The sequence below is a fragment of the Hermetia illucens genome, chromosome 1 (genome assembly GCF_905115235.1).
Source record: "Hermetia illucens chromosome 1, iHerIll2.2.curated.20191125, whole genome shotgun sequence".
In the NCBI taxonomy this organism is placed as follows: domain Eukaryota; kingdom Metazoa; phylum Arthropoda; class Insecta; order Diptera; family Stratiomyidae; genus Hermetia; species Hermetia illucens.
In genome coordinates, this window is record NC_051849.1 from 177,605,434 (window position 1) to 177,625,023 (window position 19,590).

Genomic DNA, 19,590 nt, shown 5'->3' on the forward strand with positions numbered 1-19,590 from the left:
GTGCGGGTGGAGAAGAGTCAATCCCAAAAGGACCTCTACAGATGCTTTTCGGCAAGTTCTCATTGTTCCATTGACACATGCAAGTCAGCCTTTGAAGAGTGTGTAACTCCCTGGCTGTTGTGATGAGTTCCGTCTTGCCTACCAGATTACTGCGCCATAGGTAATCATTGGCCTTACTATTGCAGTGTATATCCAGTGCAGCATTTTCGGACTCTATTTTTACATCCATGCCTACTTTTACTTTTCGAACGCTAGGTTGAAACTGTTACTATCAAGGTGCTGCGAAAACCAAGGTGGCGCTACTTTAAACAATAAAATGCATTAGCAAGTTATCCAGGAACCACAAAATTTTATGAATCTTCACATCAGATTTCAGCCTGAGGTTTGAAGTTTTCAAATTCGAATTGTGAAATTTGCAGACTCAATAAAAATATCCAAACCTTTTTCGCAGGGAATGCTTTGAGTGAATTCGAACTCACACCATTTATTGCCCGAACTCTCGACGATCCCGTGTATTTACAAAATAAGAACCTAAAGTATTGAAGAAGTGTCAAATTCTATGCCGAAATAGACCAAAACCATTGGACTGCAGTGAGTTAGTGTCAAGAAGGGTATTGGCTTATTATTTTTATCTTTTCAAAAATGTCGTAGCCAAGCTCAATTAATAGGCTAGTCTAAGCGGTTATGTATGTAGCTTTGAAATATGGGGATTATGCTTTCCTGGATGACAAGAGAACTTCACGTTATCGGATAGGGACATCCTTACTACGGCTTTTGGTTGTTGATGTGTACTTATTTTTGATGCTTTGTCCCAGACATTTCAAACAAAAATATATGAAATCAAATAGTTTCCTTAGATATCGAAGTATGAGTTATGTATTACGAGCATCCGCAACAGCAGGGATGTAAAGTATCTACCGTTGTATTTAATAAGAACTGAAGAACTCAAGTTTTTCCATGATGGGTGCTTTCGCAACATTATTGAGCTTGACATATGTAAACACAGAGGCTTCCCCGTGAAATGCAGATCCTCCCCCCGCTCTCCAAAAAGTGTATTCGAAAATAATGAATTCTACTATTCGAAGTTTTGGTGCATCTCCATGTTTACATTCCAACACTTCCAATCCACCCTTAACCCGTTCACGTTTTTCACACTCATACAATTGTCTGCGAAAAAATGCGCTATGTCGGTCGCCGTTCACTATATCTCCTGGTATTACGCAAAATTTATTTTTAAAACGCCAATTTTCTGGCAACGTACAACAAACAGATCTCCCGAATGCTCATAATCATTATTCTGAGCGCGCATCAGTACCAGATAGCCAGCCTCCATGGGCTCAGAGAAAATTTTCCGAGAAAAAAAAAAGCAGAAATATTCAGAACATCGAGCAATTTTCCTTAGTGTTTCCTCAAAATGTGAGGAGAAATCAATATGGGAGCGATATGGGAGCCCAGAGAAAATTTTCTAATTTCGTATATGTGGCCGATCTTGGGATCGTGTCGATCCTCTATTCTAGTCGGCTGGTCATTTACGTTCATACTACATCATCATTGTCGAAATTTGCTCAGCAATTTTTCATTTAATTGAATAGAAAGTTGGAAAAAAGTTAAGATCGTTCCGAGCAAGGAATTCTGTGATTATCCTTAGGAATTTTCCCGGTTGACAGTGATTGTTAGCGTGTGTTTGAGTACAGTTTTTCGTTCCAAGGATCATTGATCTTGGTTGGTGACATGAAAAATTATTCTAATAAATCTTCAATTTTCCTCTTATCTTTCCAGTCTCTGCTATTGAAAAGGCAGATCCAACGTATAGTACAAATACGACGCCTGCAGGGGGCGGCGGTGGAGGCGGGAGTAAAAATATGGATCAACAGGCGCAAATGCAAAATCAACAAGGACTAGCTCAGCCGCAACAGCAGCAACCGCCGCAACAGCATCAGGCTGCAAGGAGTATCAGACGACGAGCTCATGTTCGGATAATCGAGCAGCCTGCCAGCAAGGCCCTACGATTTCGATATGAATGCGAAGGACGATCGGCTGGCTCAATTCCGGGCGTTAATAGTACGTCCGAGAATAAAACTTATCCAACTATTGAAATTGCTGACTACGTAGGACGTGCCGTTGTTGTTGTTTCATGTGTTACAAAAGATCCACCATATAGGTATGTGACAGACCTTGGACAAGATCGCTCAGCTAGTCGTGAGTTTAGTGGAAATTTGGAATAATTATAGAACTTTTGTGATGAAAATTGTGGGACGAGAACGTGATTTATATGTTGATTGCCATTCAATGGGTCCTTTCATCTTACAAGGCAAGATTTATTGCTCCCAAGGGCTTCGCAACTTGCGAGGAAATCCGGTTGAAACTAGAACTATTCAGCCCATTGAGTTGATATTTCTGGATTTCTACCGCATCGCCAATTTTGACAAATTTAGATGAAGCGCTCCGCGACTGTTCTCGTTTAAAAGACATTTGCAATCTTTTCATTTGCCATTTTAGAGAAAAATTCTAGAAAAAGAGATGAAATGGTTGCAAGTGAAATTATTTCTTTGTAAAAACTCAGACAAACATATCCCATCTGAACATCATAAATAAGAAGCTTTTATGTAAATGGCTGGCCCAAGGCCACCCAAAAATCGTAAATTTCAGGAAAACATGAATACATTGTACCAAAACGATTTTTGACTCATATTTCCACTAAACCCGGCGTTAGCATTTACTAGAATCTTACATTGAAAATTTCTGCTTTTCACACTTTTTCAGACCTCATCCCCATAATTTAGTTGGTAGGGAAGGATGCAAAAAAGGCGTGTGTACGGTAGAAATAAATAGTGAAACAATGCGTGCAGTATTCAGTAATTTAGGTATACAGTGTGTTAAAAAGAAAGATATTGAAAGTGCACTTCGTGCTCGTGAGGAAATCCGTGTCGATCCTTTCAAGAGTGAGTATTTGATTATTTTAAATATACATATATAGGTAAATAAAGTCCTGAAATATTTTACAGAATCTATATTGGAGCTTCTAACTAAACTTTTCTTTCCATTTTTCCCTTTTAAATAAATATAATTTCAGCTGGATTCGATCATCGTTTTCAACCTGCTAGTATAGATTTGAATTCTGTTCGTTTATGTTTCCAAGTTTTTCTGGAAAGTGACGTTAAAGGACGCTTTACAACCCCGCTCACACCTGTTGTATCCGATCCAGTATATGATAAGAAAGCTATGTCCGATTTAGTAATATGCAAATTATGTAAATGCTCAAGTACTGTTGCGGGTGGTAAAGAGATTATCCTTCTTTGTGAGAAGGTAAGTGAAAAATTAAGTCTTTTTGCTAAACATAAGCTATGAAAAAGTCTTAAATTTTTTTTGGTTGTTGGAGGAAGTTCAATAGAAATTCCGTAATTTCTTAAACCTCTTAATCTAGGGAATAAGATAGTTAGAATAATAGGCAACCAAGATCAGAAAGAACTTCAATTCTGACCCATTTTTACCATGGCTTGATTCAGGTAACTAGAGAGGAAGAGATATATTTTTCCGCAGCGGAAGGACCTGCCGTTTTTGAATATTTTTTTTAAATTACAGGCAGATGCGAAATTTATAATCCTAGAATATAAACCCACAAAGTAATACTTCTTGTGAGCTGTTTCTTCCTTATGCATCGCTAACCTGGAAAATGATCTAGAGGACTATTGGTCATATTTCGGAACTAGTTATACCCTAAAAACACAGATTTCCAATTATACAAAAAGGTTCACAGCAGACATTTTTATGTCTCCGGTTCCTGCTCTTTCTTTGCGGAACATAGGGCATCACCCCTTCCTTTTCGATGTTCCATTTCCCCCATTTCATTCCCAAAAAAATTGTGCAGTAATTTCATTAGTCTCATGCTTAATGCAAAGTAAGTGCAAACCTAGATTAACAAGACTAGCACAAAGACGAACACAAATATCAATGGAGCAACGATGCTTCGAACCCGAGGCAACTAAATTGGCGATCAAAAATTGACTAGTCATTTTCTACAGTTTAAACTGCCATAAAAAAACATTTTTTAATAGTATCCACTTGACCCATAAGTGATTCATCTTAGTTCTTATTTCACAAACGCTCGAGATTTTCTGATAGAAAACAAGAATATGTATCTTTTGTAATTTCCGGATACTAAATTCATACTAAATGGCTATCGCTCTGAGTATAAATATTATCATATTGACAGCAGTAGCTCTAGAAACTCCTACTCATGCTTTCGTATTGAATAGCAGATAAGTGTGAAGAGAATGAGTTTTTTTATTATCTGACAAATCTAAAACTTCGTTGCTGATATGGCGTCTAAAATTTACTATATGAAAATAAAGTAACTGCGCCCAACAAGAAACCTTTAAATAACTAGGAAAATTTGACCCCTCCGCCAAAGAAAATCTAAAATAATACGTGGCAAGTATTTCTGCATTTCTTCTTTTTCTTCAGCCTTTTTCTCATTCACAAGCGGGATCGGCTCGTCGTGATCGGTTTCGCGATTTGGCTCTCTCGAATGCCTGATCTGGGTGCAATCTCGAGGCTTTTAAATCCCCAACCAGCGTATCAATCTACCGTTTCAGCCTGCCTTTTGGTCGTTTAACATCGACTTCGATGTTCATACCAATCTTGGCAAGTGAATTCTCGTTAGCACGAAATGTGTGACCACGATCGGTGCAAACCTATAACGGTCGCGGATATCCTCATTTCGGATGTGATCAAAACGGGTGACGCCACTAGTCCAACGTAACATCTTCGTCTCCATTACCGCAAGACGTCGTTCATTGTCTTTTATAGTCAGCCAACACTCAGAGCCATAGAGAGCGACAGAACGGACGACATTGCGGTAAATTTTAGATTTGAGACGTACGTCGATCACAAAGAACACCAGTTGTGGAACGCCACTTCATCCAGGTTGCGTTAATGCGTGAAGCAGGTATTTCTGCACTTGATACATATTAATTATAACCTTGATCCAATGCCGATGCTATCTTCTTCTATAACCTACAATATTCACATAGTTTCTTATTTTTTTGTCAAACTTTCGCTAAACATAAACAATTATATTGTCAAGAGAAATCCCACTGCACCCTAAAGAACTATTGCGTCTGAGCAAAAGAGGGTCTTGAATTAACTAGGTACTTAACCAACATGAATCCGAGAACTTAGCTATCTAACAAACCAAAATGGAAGAATAGAATAAAATATTATTATACGAGGATTAACTTACATTGCAAAACTACTCTAGAAAGAGCCCTAGCCGACTCACAGTAATGTAGTGGTTTTTCTTTGAAAACAATTTAATTGTCAGGTTTACATCCTGGTGGAACATGTCCAGGAAAACAAATAGTTATCAGCAGCATCGCTAGCTAATTAAATGTACTGCTATCGGGAAGATATCCCATTCCAGCCTGAGTCCACCTACTAGCAACAATGGGACCAACCCATCTTGCCTAAATTATTTCTTGATCAGCGAAAATATTCCAATGACAACACACCTAAAATCTTTTAAGTTTGTTGAAACTGTTCCTGACATCCAATCCATCCGCCAAGCAATAACCGTTCACATAATATTTTAGGAACGGGCTATACGGTGTTCAGAAATTCAGCAAGTCTATACCTAACTTATGCCAATACGCACCTTTGGATTCTGTAACCTCATTCCCATATCGGAGGACTTCCTGCAAAACATTTAATACAGCAAAAATACAAACGATTACGAAGTAGATGTCCTCTACAGTGCTCACTCTTAAAATCAACAATCTGGACTCCCCATTTTGTGAAGGAATCCAGAGAATACAAAATACATCCTGCACGAAAATATATTTGCTTCCAAGAAAGAAAATATCCCTGCCAACCATTACCTAAATGCCCCGAACATCATACTCAACTTGACCAGGACTTAAAAGTCGAAATCAGTATATAAACCAGCTGAAATAATCTTTTCAAGTGCTCACCACATCTTCCCCGCGAGTCAACTTCGACAAACCCAAAACGATTGCGAATTCTTTGAAGCGGAGCAAGAACAAAAAGTTGGTCGAAATTGGCTAAATCCCAAATATAATCCTGGAGAAGCATTCTGGACCCACTAACCTATAGCTATTCTCCGTGGTAATACATTATGCGATGGACAGATCTGTACCCAAATCATTCTCGTCCTCAAAAACTATAGTAATACTCACCTCATCATAAATGCAGTCAAATTGACTTAGACCTAATTCCTTTCTCTAAAATATACAAGTTTAATCCGCAGGTGTGGTCATAATCTTATAGTGTTGTCGTCATCCGTCTAGTTTACCCCTCTAAACTTCCCTAAACCCTGTTCCTCCTACCGAATTGATTGCTTCTTTGGAATTTTAGTATACTATATGCCTCTAGAACCTGTCAATACCACCCAAAATGGTTTCACAAAAGTCAGCAAAGGAATCAGTGGGAAAATACCTAAAACCTGAATTTGAATCAATCAAAGTGCAAGTTGGCTATTCCCATCTTATCAATAAACTCCGATCAAACGACTTCCCACCAACTCTTCTCTCCTGGTTACAATCATATCTATGTGCTAGGTTATCTGCAGTCTTTTTCAGTGATCCTGTCTCGACTCCTTTCTTCCCTGAATTCGGAGCCCTCCAAAGGCTCCATTCTTACCCCTTTCCTGTTTTCGTTCTTCATAAGTGATCCACCTACCTTATTTACTTGGCCCTGTCTTCTGGTACGTTAACGATGTAAAACTATTTTTTGTCTCTGATTCTTCTACAGAAAAAAGCTGCTTTCAATCAGACCTCGGCAGGCTATCTCTATGGAAGTGCGCTCAGAATATGTTAGCACTGAATGTGAGCAAATGTTACATTTTATGTTATTCATTAAAAAATTCCCTTTCGACAATCACTCATTACTTTGATGGTCAGTCTTTAACAGCGATTGAGTTTTACAAGGATCTCGGGATGACGTTTTTTAGCAAGCTTCCAGGATATCTAGCCTCGTCCTTTATTCTCTCCACCAGTTCGTAGATATCCATTCCCGGGTCATCGAGTATGCTTCCGTGAAATGGTCTCCCAACCACAATGTGACTGCCATATAATAGAGTCAGTTCTTCTTTCCACTTCACCAAGAACCTTCTCTACTCATCTTATCTTGATCGCCTAGTTTTTGCTTAAATGGATGCTGTTTAAACTTTGTAACGGCCTGATGGTACAATAGCCTCTGAGATACGTGGCAACTTTAGTGTTTTGGAGGTGTCTTTCATAGAGCCTTTTTATTACTTTTATACACCTATGCCTCTAATGGTCCACGAATATGATCACTTTCAACTTAGCCGATTGACTTCATCCTTTGCCTGATTTAAAAATAAGGTTATGGTTTCATTGCAATATGTCATTGGAATACCCTCGGTTTTTTGTGTAATTTATTTAAAATAAAAATAAAGCTTTAAGCAGACCTGACTAGAGGGAGTAGAAAGTGGGATCCCTAAGGCCCAGGGTTTTCTCGGGGCTCGGAATATAAATTTTAGTGAAAGCTAGGTATAATAGGGGAGGCGCCCAAGTTCTACGCCTCTGGATTGAAGCAACTTTTCACTCAAACATATTCTTGATTCTTAAGTACTACTTTGGGGAGAGTACAGTATAATTTTCATATATATGAATAGGTGGGTATCAGGAAACTACATACAATACAATGATAAAGAAAGAATCATAATCTACAATAGTGTCCCCAAAGCACCCTCATTTTTCGCCCAGGAGAAGTAAATAGTCCATCTCAGAAATGGACGGTGCGAGAGAAAGAGAAAATAGTCGCACAGGGTCCAAACAGACGAGTATAATAGACTTCCCAGTCGTCTGCAATTTTCCATTTCATAAAATACTGAGCCTACTAAATAGCTTGTATGGATATCTCCCAAGATGGTCAATCCGCCATCCTGCAAATTACACCAAGCTTAGCGGAATAGCCTTTGACCAATGTCGTACCAACTTAAGTTTGCCCTTCAATAGCAGAAACCTGTATGCACCTCACTACTCATTATTATAAAGACTGGAAGATTTTCCAAGGCATACCATGGCGTGAACCATCCGCAATTAAACCCTTGGAAACTCTGTCTGCCGCCAAACATTTCTTCCTTAATCTGGCATTAGGTCACCAATATTTTGAAATTGTCTACAAATATGAACTAAATCAACGAATTTTATCTAATTTCAGGTAGCAAAAGAAGATATAGCTGTGAGATTTTTTGAAGAGAAAGATGGTCAAACAGTTTGGGAAGCTTACGGAGAATTCCAGCATACTGATGTACATAAGCAAACAGCAATAAATTTCCGCACACCGAGATATCGAACGCTTGATATAGAACAGCCAGTGAAGGTTTGTATTCGATATCTGAAAAAGGCATCTGCATAGCCTTTGAAATTAAGAGGATTGAACTGAACAAACCTAGAAAGAAAAAAAAAACTTCATCCCTTCTCTTCCTATTTCTCATCAAACAGGTTTTTATTCAACTCAAACGACCATCGGACGGTGCAACAAGCGAACCAATACCCTTCGATTATCTCCCATTGGATTCAGGTAGGCATTCATTCTTCAAATTTAGTAAGGAGTTGGGTCTTCGTGCTAAGCCAGATCTAGATATGTTTGCGAGAATTTTACAAGATGATAAAATACTCTGTGAAAGCATTCAAAACACTCCGAAACCAGTTGAAAATGGAACAGCTCACCCAGAAGAAACACCTCAACCAGTTGAGCCTATATCGCCATTATCGATTGATCAGAGTTGCAACCAACCCTCCGAACAGGAAGAGGTTATTGACTTGGATACCCCAGTGAATGAGGAACCGAAATCATTTTTGCCAGATTCCACTGAAATTGATCGTATTGTTGATGAGAAGATGAAAGAGGTCGAGATGGATTTGGAGCAAACTGTAGAAACTCCAAAGAAATCTGCTGAAGAGAAAACTAGTGAATGGATTCGGGCTAGTAAATTTGAACAAGGTAGTGAGGAGCTTGCTAATGGAATTGAACGTCCTCCATTGAATAAACAATCAGTAGATGAAGCCGAAACGCTTAATGAACTTTTCAGCAATTTAGAAGAATTGGAAGATATCTACGAAAAGCATCAGCTTCGACGTGATACTTTCCAGAACACCATGGCAAACGAGTTGAGTAGCTTGGATAACAGTCTTCCCCAAGTCGATCCAATGGATCTTGATGATATATTTGATGATACAGCAACGTACACCAGCTTGCAAAAAGCTTTCAGAAATCCAATTGATATGGGCGTTCCGATGCCACCTACTCCTCCTCTTTCCCATCATGCTGAGACAACAAATCCTGATCCCATAGAGACCTTGGTGAACCCTCCTGGCCCTGTCATTGATGTTTCTAACCTAGGCAAACGTGATAGTGTTACTCGAACGGAAGAACAACAATTACCACCAAGACCTCCTAAACGATCACGGAAATTTGATGAACCCAGTAGCCCTGCGTCATCTGTACCATCCCCAGCAGCGGCTAATCTTAGCTATAGTGAGAACAATCTAGTTCGACAAGGGTCCAGCCGTAGCATAACACCCCGACCGCAATCGCAACAAATTATCATCATGAAAACACCCGAACAAACCCCTCCCACAAAACGCCTTCCGCCTCCTCCACCGAGCGATCACAACTCCAATACACTTCCTAAACAAAAGAAACCAGGATTCTTCTCTAAACTCTTCTCTCGACGAAAGAGTAAATCGGACTTGGCAAGCGACAGCCATTCCAAAAAGACAACTCCCGCTGAATCGCGTGAACCAAGTATAGCCAACTACTCTCCACAGACAAAGCCGACAAACAATCGAGCATCGATGCGATCGCTACAGGCAGATTCACCCTTCAATAAAGGGCACAAAACATCAAAACCGGTCGGGCGTAGCGTGAGCAGTGTATCAGGGAAGAGACCCCATCTCACTGCCGATATTGTTCATATTCCACTGAAAGGCGATAGCTCCAACTCTCTACCAATGAATGAGCGTTATTCAAATGCAAGCACGATCACCCTTAATAACTTGGATCGTAAAACCGTTAGTGCCTTACAGCTTGCTGATATACCCCTGCAGGAAGGTAACATGAATTTGGTTGCGATCGCTGATGCTCAAAGTATAAAGAATCTTTGTGAAGGGGAGTTTGGTGTTCATCTCGATCCAGAGGTTGATTTGACAGAAGCTGAACATTTTGCCTTATATACAAGCATACCACCCCAGGCAACTGCCAGTGAATTTGATGAGAACTCTTGCTATTATGCCCCCGTTGATGCTGGAGAAATTTTAACCCCAGCCGAAGTGGCGCGTCGTTTAGCCTCATTGAACAACTGAGGTTTATTGAACAATGGGGAAACATACGTGATGGGAGTGGTTTTATCCTCACGTTGCACAAGTATTAAGAAGTAATCATCGGTGGAACTAAATTATAGAGATATTTTTACAAGGATCAGTTGATTTTGAATGAATCTTCAATATTTATACAGTACTTACAATATATTGTACTAATGCTTTAAATTTTGTGTTAAGATGATTTTTATTTATTATTTTATTTTAAATTATCGTCAAATAGTTTTTAAGAAAATGTTGTTGAGTAAAAAGTTTAGTAAAAGTTGTTTATGGTTGTTTTGTATCGTGTTTGTTATTGAGAGAAGGTTTTTTGACTGCAGTTTGATTATTATTATAGAAGTCAGCTAAATTGAAGAATTATTGAAACATTCTTCGTTATAACAGCATGGTTTAATGGCCCCACAGGCCTGGCAGTTTGATTTTAGGAAACTATTTCTTACTTGAAGGTGTCTTTCCGACAATTTTGACAGTTACATTTCAATCATCTTAGATTTGATGAATTGTTGATCGTAGATGATGCAAACCATCATTTTGATAGATGAAATAAGGCCTAAGCCTGTTCTTGATTCCAGTTTAAATTTTTATTTATACGAAAAAAAATGAATACCTCTATGGGATCACGACCACGATGCACCTGTAACTTTCACCACTCTGTGTTCCTCATGATTTCAAAAGAATAATTGAAATAATAATATAGTAGCTATCAAATTCCATGAATTAAATCACATGAGATTGGGTGCAAGGTGAAATCTTATTCTTCTATGACTGTTTTAAATAAAAAGATATAATAGAATTTATATAGATATGAATTGGTCCGTGACAAGTTTAGATATACGAACTACAAATTTAATTACAAAATTTATAAATAAACAAATAATTGAGCATTTGAACAGCACGATAGCTAGAAAACAATTGTAGTTTACTATTTTGAACCAACTAGACAGTGCAATATTTTTAGAGAAATCATCTTATCACAAAATTTATAGCATTTACATCTTTTATTAGAATAGACAACTAAGAATTTTGTACATAGAAAAACTTGATACTGAAAACCATATCAACGTTTCTCTATAAAGATTGTTGAACAAATAGCATATAAGTAACGATCATCGTGTTAATGCTACTTAACAATGACCAAAACGTTTTCAATGCGTAAGTAATATATTTTGAGAAGGGCAAAGTATCAAAGAAACCTAAAAACACAAGGTCTTTAACGGTCGTCTGACTGCAACTTTTAGAAAACGTATTTTAAAACAAAAAACATTAAAAAAAAATCAACAAATTGGAATTATAAAAAGGAACAACAAAAACACTTTATTTAATTGTAATTTTTCTATATTTTTTCTAGACCCAAGCGTTTTAAAACGCAAGCGACAAAAGTTTGGCGGTGAAGCTAGTTCGCATTTGTTTAAGCATTTTCAGGAACAGCAAAAATTGCAAGAACCACATCAAGCTCAGGATGGTCGTAAGTCAAAAACACAAATATTTATACTTCTCCTTCATCTTTCATTTCTTTGGTGATGGGCTAAAGAAAATCCCCTCATACACATCCTTACATGAATATACGCATTCATTATCTATGGATTTATGACCAGGAGTCACTGAGTAAAAAAAAGATGAAAGATATTTTTCAATCTTAATTGATTTACGCAATTTTTCCAGCATCAAATATAAATTAAATATATTAATTGGTGGAATATCAAACTTATAATTAATTTTAAACTAAAAAATTGCGAAAATCAACATGATATTTGGTGGTGGTGTTTAAGGTCTCTGTATGTATCCATACTAGCTTCACTGATATTTACCCTCCCAAATTCTATGGGAAAACTATTACTGCGACGTCTCCATTCATTCCTCTCCGAACCAAGACGTCTGTAAATTTTTGGATTGTTGGCCTTTTCGCCCAAACGAAACTTTCTCATTCGCCAAGAATGAAAGTCTTCGAAATATATTTGATTTGACTGATTCTCAATTGGAAAAAAAAACTTTGTAATTTTATATTAAAACATATTTGTCACATTGAACTGTTGTAGAATTAATCCAGTTGCGTTAGTTTTGGAGGAAATATTTTACTTCAATTCAATGTAAACTTTGGAAACTGCATCTTCCCATTTTTGAAGATCTACTTGAAGTATGTATATTATATAATTTAGTATAAATACATCTTTTTGTAAAATAATTGATTTTGTGAATATGAAATATTTATAAATTGAAACTTGGAGTACGAATTTGTATTTGTAAATAAATAAATATTGAAACAATTTTTTTGAATTGAAAGATAAATGTACGAAATACTAAGGTTCAAATGTATTTTGAACAATATTTTGATACAAGATGCCACAATGCATAACTTTTCTTAGTGAAAGAAGACTATTGAAATTTGTAAATCAATTGTTGTTGTAACATTAAAAAGCTTTAGTGAAAATAATTTTGAACTAAGCGGTCTTATACAAGGGTACTTTCACTACCATTATTATTGAACCTGAATTTATATTTATTATCTCAGAGCCAAAAAATGTGAAATAGGAGAAAACTTTCCAAAATTGGAAGCTATTTGGTCTGTTTGTTTTTCTTACGTATCATAAGTTTCGGAAATTTTGAGGAGATATCATCAATTCCATTTTTTGTTAGCTCTACGTCTCCATATTCTTTCACTTAACCTTTTTCAGTTCACTTACCTTAAATTTATCTTGAATCTGTCCGATGAGAGTGAAAAAGAACAAAATACATGAAACTCCAGTAGGATGTATCTATTCGTCATGTAAATATAATTCGACGATCTTCTTCGGATATGAAGTACAATGGTATCCTCAACCCCGCGGAACCATATTGAGTGCAGTCAGGCATTCATTTCAACCAATGCAAAGCCTATATAAAACCTCTATCGTAATTGAAAGTCCGAATTTTCAGAGGGATACCCAAGCTCCCATGGTGCCAAATAAGGAGTTGAGGATTGGTTGAGGATTCCTGGCCTTCGCCAGTTTCAACGGGCTTTCTCAGGACGACGATCATGTTAAAGTATACGCGGACGGCACGTGGAATAAATGCAAACAAATCGAAAAACGGAAGCTCGGCGCTTTAGGTACGAAAGCACCCAAGTAATAACACTACTCACTTTAATGTGATACTAACATTCTAAATTTGGTGCTGTGCAGGAGGAGGATTTCCACAAAACTTTCTAGTATATCTTTATTCGGTGAAAAATATTTGCACCCCCCCTCCCCTCTTTTTGAGTGTATAAAGATCCCCCCTTAGAACGACGCCATTATCTGCATGGGTTCATTCAATCTTTCGTATCAGTAGGTGTCAACAAACAACGTTTCATTTTCCACAAAACCATAAATGGAGAACCTTTAGAAAAGTTATGTTGACACTTTCCATTGACTCACTCTCTCGTTCTATTGCCCCTCCACTTGTTTCAAGTGACGGTTATCGGGTACATGTTTGGTCGCCTATCTAGGCTTAACACGTGCTTGTCGCACACAATCTTTTTTTCGTATTGTTATATATTTTTTTTTGATATTTGATTTTCAGGAGAAAATCTGCTTGGGTTTCATTATCATCACACTTAAAGCCGTAAGTGGTAAAGACGAAGCTAAACACCGATGACCGGCCGGGATGCGAACCCTGGTCAACAAAATCAAAAAGCTTACTTTCAACCGATCGCGCCATCATGGGTGTATTGTATGCGTTACCAATTCACTAATTTCAAATTTACCTGTAAACTCCCTTCCGTCAACCTCATAGACCTTATAAAGGTCTTGTTGTTTGCCTCAATGGTGGCTTCTCAGACCACCTACTAAAATCGATTACTTTAGTTTGAGAACACGATTCTTCCCCTCGAAGATACTCATATTTCCATTTAATTCAGATAGTGGCACAAACAAATCATTGCATTGATCCTTGAAAAGTAGATTATATACGAATGTCTGCAGTAGCTCGAAACGCTTTTGATCGCTTACCGAACATTTACTCACCTGGTCAGTCACAAAACGTCTCTTAGTTAAGCGCTGATGCTTTCCAAAATGGGCAGCTGTAGCATCGTCATAATACTCCTTCATTACCCAATTTCACTCGTGCTAAGGAACAATCAGCTGGAAATTTTCGTTATCTCCTTCACTGATATCCTCAAAACAAAAAATAATTTTCCCTAATGATCAATTGAAAGATCCAGACTTTCAATTGATCATTTGGTATTTTTGCGAAACTTGGATGTATAATAGCAATTCAATCGACACTTCGCTTACATCACTGAGTGTCTTCAGGTTAGGCACTATGACTTCAACAGCAAGAAGACAGTTTCAGTCGTGTGAATAAATAGCTAGCCACTGTAAGATACATTTCGGCCATCAATGCACTCAAACGGAATAAAGCCTCTGGGCTCGACGGTCTCCCCACAAAGTTATTTATCGCTTCAGCTGCAGTCAATGCAGATCTCATACGGAAATTTTATAAATCTGAGACCTTTCCCACAAAGAGGAAGAAGGGGATGTTTGTAAGATCCCAAAAAAGGGGAGTGTGACAATTGGAGGGGTATCTCCGTGCTCCTTGTTGCTGCAAAAATAATACTGGAACGCATCAAAAAGCATATTGAAAGCTTCGTCAACAGAGAGCAGGCTGGTTTCCGCTCGGGATCCTCCTACATTGACCACATTAACATCCTACATTTTGGAACCGTTCCCGAACTTTAGATCTTCACTGCACTTGTTCTTCATCGATTTCGAGAAAGCTTTCGATAGCATGAACAGGAAGTGTATCTAAAGTGCTCTACGTACGAGGGGAATTCCGGAAAAACTAATAGTTATTATCAAAGCGACATATGATGGCGCAAAATGTCACGTGCTGCACCGAGGCGAAATCTCGGAGGATTTTGACGTCGATTTTTCTTTAGGTCTTAATCGATTCATTCCTCTATTTCATCACTACCGTCCAATCTTAACCTAGTTTTCTCTCAGATATGTAGGTATATTTCTGCCACTCTGAGAATGAATTCCCATAGATTAGGAGACCGAAAGAACATTACTTGAATGCAATAAACTGAAATGTTTGTCCCTGTAATTCGTTTTCATACATTTTCATATTTGGTAAGAAATCGATTAAGTCAAGCAAGCATCTATTTTTCAAAAATGTAACCATCCAGCTAGAATTAACAGCAATAAATCCGCAGTATCTGGTGGTACCAACGAAAGAAGTTTGCGACCATATAATTTATCAACAAACACAAACCTCATCGTGCTCCAAAATCGGTTTGGGATGATGTTTTGACAACATGAACACATCTTGCTCACTAAAAAGGATTCTGACAGTTCTTTTATGATTGTTTTTTCAATGTTTGAAGTCGAAAACTTCTGTTTTCTTGATTTGCGCGATAACAAAGTCTCTACTTACGCGATAGCACGTTACCTGAACCCCTTGAGCTTTGTCATGGCTTCAGAAGTGTAGGGCGCTACGGACATCCCCTTCATCCCATTTTGTACGTCATACCTGAAGTAACCCAAGTTCCTTACATGCCTCTGAGGAGGTGGACAAAGCCTACTTTGTTTCAGTTTCGGCATTTATCCGCACAATAAACTCGCCCTTACATTGCCAAACAGCAAATGAATCTGTAAGTTGTTAATTTAACCAGATTTTCCAGCAATTTTCAAAGACCCCACTCCCAAGGAGCAAAAACTGTTTCAATAGGGAGTTACCCACGTCCGACTTATTAAGATTTAAGCGATCCATCCACTGAAGAACAAGAAACGAATGACTTATCTTTGAAGTGCGAAATAAATATATCCCATGGAACAAGAATTTAGGTCAAACTAGCTGAACCTGGCTGACGTTGTATTTTACAATATTCGTTACTCCAAACGATGCCATTTGAAAGCATACATTGTATTTCCGAATATAAATTTGAAAAGTGTTTGGATTCTTGAGTAGCTCCAGCAATATGAATTGGCTCTGGCGCCTTAACCAGTGGCGGTAAATTAACCTTGTCAGTGGAACAAGATATACCAGATATTTCTTACTGAAGCTTCAAAGCACACAACAATTTATGCACAATATAGCCATTAGATCAATGAGGACATTTTCATACATTTTATAATCGTAGTCTTCATTATCGTTTAAGGTTGCGTATTGGGATCGATTCTTAATCTTGATCGAGCCTGTCGCTAGCGTTTAGCTTCACGTCGTGTGTCTTGTTCTTCAGGATGTTTCAATAGCTCTTGAAGTAGTAGCTCTGATCCGGTCATATTTTCGGCATGAGTCTTATTCTTCTTATGTTTCAGCAGTTCTTAAAGTAGAGGCTCTGATTCGTTGTCAGGCAAACATCCATATCCTCCTTACTGAAAAACCTGTTTTAGAAATGTACGAAAATTATGAACATTTCCAATGTTCGGATAAATTTTGAAGGGGCATCCACGAAGAGATTGTAAATACAAATTCATTTTATTCCTCTTCCTTTATGCAAATAGTTCAATTGGAACAAATTTAATAAACAGATCATACACAGAAAATGAGCATAATTTTATTCTCGATTTATTTATTTACTTTTTTCACAAGCAGACCCTTAAGTTTTTTTAGTTTTATTTTTCTCTGAAGATATTTTAAAAATTTGAAAGGATACTCTCAATGGTATTTTTATATCTAAGTGGAGACCAACAGCAATTCAACAAATAAGCTTTACAGCATAAACAATTTGATAATTGCTAAAAATTTATTTTGACTTCAATCATATATTTTTTTCTGTATAAAATAAATGAGATAAATCGGAAATTCTAACAAAATATACACGAAATTGGAACTTCCTATTATGAAGCTGATAACAAACAGAATAAAGATGAAAAGTAAATGTTTTACTGAACTCTACATAAGAGTGGAGTTCGTCTTTGAAGAATATGCAAGTGTAAATCCTTTAATTGTAAAATTAACTATAAATACGGCGGCGACTATCGTTTATCGAAGGCTTGATCAAGAAACAACGCAGTTTGGCTGCAGTGGGAGAAAAATACGAGGATCCATTATTATACAATGGAAATAAATGGAGTAGAGGATAATTAATGTTTATAAAAAAAAGAAATTTAGGAACGTTTATAAAATTGAAAATAAATTTTAAAAAGATACTATTTTTGTCACGAACGGAAGATAGCGCGAAAATAAATTTAACAAACAACTTGAAAATTATATATATACGAATATATAAAAATTTTATATGAACAAATATAGATTATCTACATTACTATTCAGGTTCCTTACAGTGCAATAAGTGCTTTCTAAAATGAATATGAAAAATAAACGCATATATTGAATAAAAGCATAGAAACGTAACAAATTTTCGTAATATGAGATACGGTTATTACCGATTATTTGATAATATTTTCTAACGAAATGAATTCTAGGAATAATAAAATGTGTACAACTATACAGTAATGAATATATATTGTTTATTATGGTAGCTGTTAAAATACTTTAACTATATAAAAAATATATAGTAGGAATTCATACGAGAATACTCAAATCGTTTTCGTTTATTTTTCGCTAATTTGAAATTCTTATTAAATAATAATTCGACTCTATTGTGATGAACTTGTGCATTACATCGAAATTCTTTTAAAATATAAATATTTTAAATTTTAATTATTTTCTAAATTATAGACAGATTCTCATTATTTAATAAAATTTTCCTATGATAAATAAATCTCTAATCATTAAACCTATTTAGTACTCAAATGTAATGAAAACTTACATTGTTATTGGCTTTTTTTTTGTTAATTATAAATTCATTTAATTCAAGTTAAGGACAATCTGATCTAAAAAAAATTAAATCTTATAGAATTTCAAATTTGCGACCTGAAATTGTTAAAGTTTAACATAAAATACAAATATTTATGTTTCATAGTAAAATTCAATTGGACTAGATAATTTAACTAATTTTCCATGTTATTTCTTCGATGCATAAATTGAGAAGTTGTTTTTGTAAACCAAGTTGAAAGTGTTGAAAGATATTTACATATACATCTATATTTTTCTTCTGGAAGAATAATAATGATGGAAAAGTAAAAGTATAAACTAGTGAAGTTTCAATTAATATGATTTCATTTTATATGCAATGTTTTATTGTTGTAATTTTCATAATTTTTTTTAGTTTTAATTGTTTTTTAATCAAAGAATTTAATTTTATTTATTAATGTTGTCTGATCTTCTAATTAATTACACTGAAGACAAAATAATATTACTCATAATCAGTTTATTGCTGTTTATAACACCGATTATCTTTTTACTTAGAAATGTTGAGAATTTTTTCTCATTATTTTGTATTTTACTAGAAATAACAAGAATTCTCTAGTGACTTATTCCTCCAACTAAAGCTATAGAAATTCTGACTTTCATTATTTTCTGCAATGATTATGAACTCATTATCGTTTGCTTGTTTTCATATCTTAATGTATCAATTAATGTGGATTGAGCAATTACATATTCTTAGGAATATCAAACATTTCCAGAAAATGGATTCGCTCATTACATTTTATTGTTTCCATCACTTTGCTTGAACAATATTTACATTGATTGCTTTTTTTGCACTAAATCGCTTCTTTCATTTTAACGATGAAAATGATTGCAATTTTGTTCTCAATAATAATTGAGGTATGTAAGGCTTCCACTTGTTTTGGTTTTTTTATTTCAGAAATAATATTTTTAAACAATAAACAACATGACCTTTCATTGTCGATTGCCATATTTTATGTTTATTATAATATAATTATAGGTTTGTGGAATTCCTGAGGTTAAGAGGGTATCCATTGCTTGCGTCATTGCATCCGAATTTTTGCTTGTAGTCCACCCAATCATAATTCCCACAGCTTTGACACGCTCCAAGGTTTATACAAACGCGCATTATTTTCTTAAACGGAGTTGAGCTCCTCTAAGGAATCTAAGCCCGAAGCACGTCTAAGGGATCTAACCCCGAAAATAACCAAACCCCATTCAAACCATGTTAAAGACACATTTCTCTACTGGGAAATGAGCCACTCCCTATGTGAATGCAATTCTTAGGTTAAGTTCTGTGAAGAACACAAAAGAACTACTCGGCAGTCCGCGGTATCCTACTACTGAATCCGGCTCTGCTGTGCATAAGTTTACCTACACACGGTTCTGTGACCGATAAAATCAAGGACGTGAAAATAGCATTCCTAAAAGGGATTCTAATAAAGGAGCCAAATAAGGCATGTGCTAAGTCTGA

General features: G+C 36.3%; 2 protein-coding genes across 10 annotated transcripts in view; both read left to right on the top strand.

The window, feature by feature from the left end:
• LOC119661291 (embryonic polarity protein dorsal-like) overlaps positions 1-19,590 on the top strand; it is a 240,952-nt gene that overhangs the window by 208,131 nt on the left and 13,231 nt on the right. For 7 of the 9 annotated variants that reach the window (XM_038070570.1, XM_038070577.1, XM_038070574.1 and 4 more), the window contains 6 exons: positions 1,780-2,161; positions 2,764-2,942; positions 3,074-3,306; positions 8,203-8,364; positions 8,487-8,565; positions 11,713-11,829. In XM_038070570.1, the coding sequence (XP_037926498.1) occupies positions 1,780-2,161; positions 2,764-2,942; positions 3,074-3,306; positions 8,203-8,364; positions 8,487-8,565; positions 11,713-11,829 (1,152 nt within the window). The other 2 variants (XM_038070575.1, XM_038070576.1) reach the window with 2 other exon arrangements.
• LOC119661293 (embryonic polarity protein dorsal-like) lies at positions 8,572-10,643 on the top strand. Its single transcript, XM_038070578.1, has one exon. It carries the CDS (start codon positions 8,628-8,630, stop codon positions 10,347-10,349), a length of 1,722 nt encoding a protein of 573 aa, XP_037926506.1. The 5' UTR covers positions 8,572-8,627; the 3' UTR covers positions 10,350-10,643.